The following is a 2,111-nucleotide window of genomic DNA, read 5'->3' as shown; positions in this document are numbered from 1 at the left end:
GTGCCCCAAATGGCCCAAATTTTCCAGGAAATTATCCCCAGTCCTGGAATTCAGGAATTGGTGGTGTGCCTTTTGAACAAACACAGGGTGGTATGATTGTGGATCCAAGGGAGGGCAAAGGCATACTGGCACCACAGCCCATGTGCCTCCCACCACCACCTTCCCCACCACCACATGTGAAACAAAACTACTATTCTGGGGAGATTGGGCATGATGGTCAGGGTTATGTTATGGTTGGCAGCATGATAACCGTGATGGCTTTGGTAGTCAGGGCTAGTTAGGCTTTCTATCGTTACTATATTGGATTTATTTGTTTAATTTTGAGGATGTTTCTGCGCATGTTTGTCTCGTCATGCATTATTCTAATCGCTAAACAACGATTAAACCGTTTACTTTTGTTCCTATTTTGTATTTGTATATTGGTTAAATATATGTTTTAGTCCCCATATTTGTTCCTCATTCTCAATTAGGTCCTTATGTTTTTTTTTTGTCCCAATTGCATCCTAATATTTGTAAATTTGAGGTAATAAAGCCCTCTCCATTAACTAGCCACTAACGTCGTCGGCACTGTGCTGAGCTGTAACGGATCTTTATTGTTTAATTTAAATGAGTCCATTAGGTGGCATTTTTTAATTTAAAAAAATGATTTAATGAGTCCATTACGTGACACGTATATTTGTAAATATATTAGGGATTTTAGGAATTTATTTGTATTGGGGATTAGGGATTTAACTCTGAACTTGGGATTTCCTATTCGAAAGACCGAAAATTAGGGATTTCCTGTTGATGCTCGTCTTCTTGAGGGTAATCCTCTTATGGTTGATCAAGCAGCACTGACTGGGGAGTCACTTCTAGTTACTAAGCATCCAGGGCAAGAAGTGTTCTCTGGATCAACTTGTAAACAAGGAGAGATTGAAGCCGTTGTGATTGCCACTGGTGTGCACACCTTCTTTGGAAAGGCAGCACACTTGGTGGATAGCACCAACCAAGTTGGACATTTCCAGAAGGTTCTTACTGCAATTGGAAACTTCTGCATCTGTTCCATTGCGGTTGGTATGCTGGCTGAGATCATAGTGATGTACCCAATTCAGCACCGCAAGTACAGGGATGGAATTGACAACCTGTTGGTTCTCTTGATTGGAGGTATTCCCATTGCTATGCCTACTGTGTTGTCTGTGACAATGACCATCGGTTCTCACAAGCTCTCTCAGCAAGGTGCCATCACCAAGAGAATGACTGCCATTGAAGAAATGGCAGGCATGGATGTTCTTTGCAGTGACAAAACAAGAACACTCATCCTCAACAAACTCACTGGCACGACGGCGACCCCAGCGGCAGTCAGTGGCACCGGCGGCACCCATCTCGCGTTTCTATGGCGGCGGCTCATGACGGCGGTGATGGAGAAACAGTGGCAATCGACGTTCGAGGGTGGAAGACTCCAACCCTAGGCTAGCGCGAGAGGAAGAGAAGGAAAAGGGGGTGACGTCGTGGCCGGCCGTGATTTCGGTGACGTTTGTCGTCGCCGGTGACGTGGTGGGCGTGGTAGAGAGTGCAGGTCCGGATGGAAAAGGGAGAGAGAGACCCTGGTCTCTGGAGGCTGAGAGGAATGTTAGAATGAAGTGAGAAAGTTGAACCCCTAAGGGGAATTCTAGGTTAAACGAAACCTGGGCCTAGGTTTTGGGCCGTTTTTTTTTTAAAAAAAAATAAATAAAACTCTCTCTTGCACCTTTGCCTTACAAATATAATACATACGTGTCACTTAAATCATTTTTTTTTAATTAAAAAATGTCACGTAATGGACTCATTTAAATTAAACAATAAAGATCCGTTACAGCTCAGCACAGTGCCAACGGCGTTAGTGGCTAGTTAATGACTTTATTGCCTCAAATTTACAAATATTAGGATACAATTGGGACAAAAAAAAAAACATGAGGACCTAATTGAGAATGGGAAACAAATATGAGGACAAAAATAGGGGTTTTCGAAAACCCTATATATTAGAGTTTGTTCATTTTATTTAAACAATTTGAGTATATATTATTTGAACAATCTGTTTTTGATATCTTTGCATTTGGGAAATTGTGTTACAAATTAAACTGCTTTTTATTATT

General features: G+C 41.8%; 1 protein-coding gene across 1 annotated transcript; it reads left to right on the top strand.

Annotated features, from left to right (window-relative positions):
• Nucleotides 1-92: 92 nt before the first annotated feature.
• LOC106765894 (ATPase 2, plasma membrane-type-like) lies at nt 93-1,448 on the top strand. The gene is made up of 2 exons (XM_014650663.1): nt 93-263; nt 774-1,448. The coding sequence occupies exons 1-2, from the start codon at nt 93-95 to the stop codon at nt 1,446-1,448; spliced, it is 846 nt and encodes a 281-aa protein (XP_014506149.1).
• Nucleotides 1,449-2,111: the final 663 nt, after the last annotated feature.

This window comes from Vigna radiata, chromosome 7 (genome assembly GCF_000741045.1).
Source record: "Vigna radiata var. radiata cultivar VC1973A chromosome 7, Vradiata_ver6, whole genome shotgun sequence".
Lineage (NCBI taxonomy): Eukaryota > Viridiplantae > Streptophyta > Magnoliopsida > Fabales > Fabaceae > Vigna > Vigna radiata.
The sequence above is the reverse complement of the archived record's forward strand: the minus strand, read 5'-3'. Positions and strand labels throughout refer to the sequence as shown.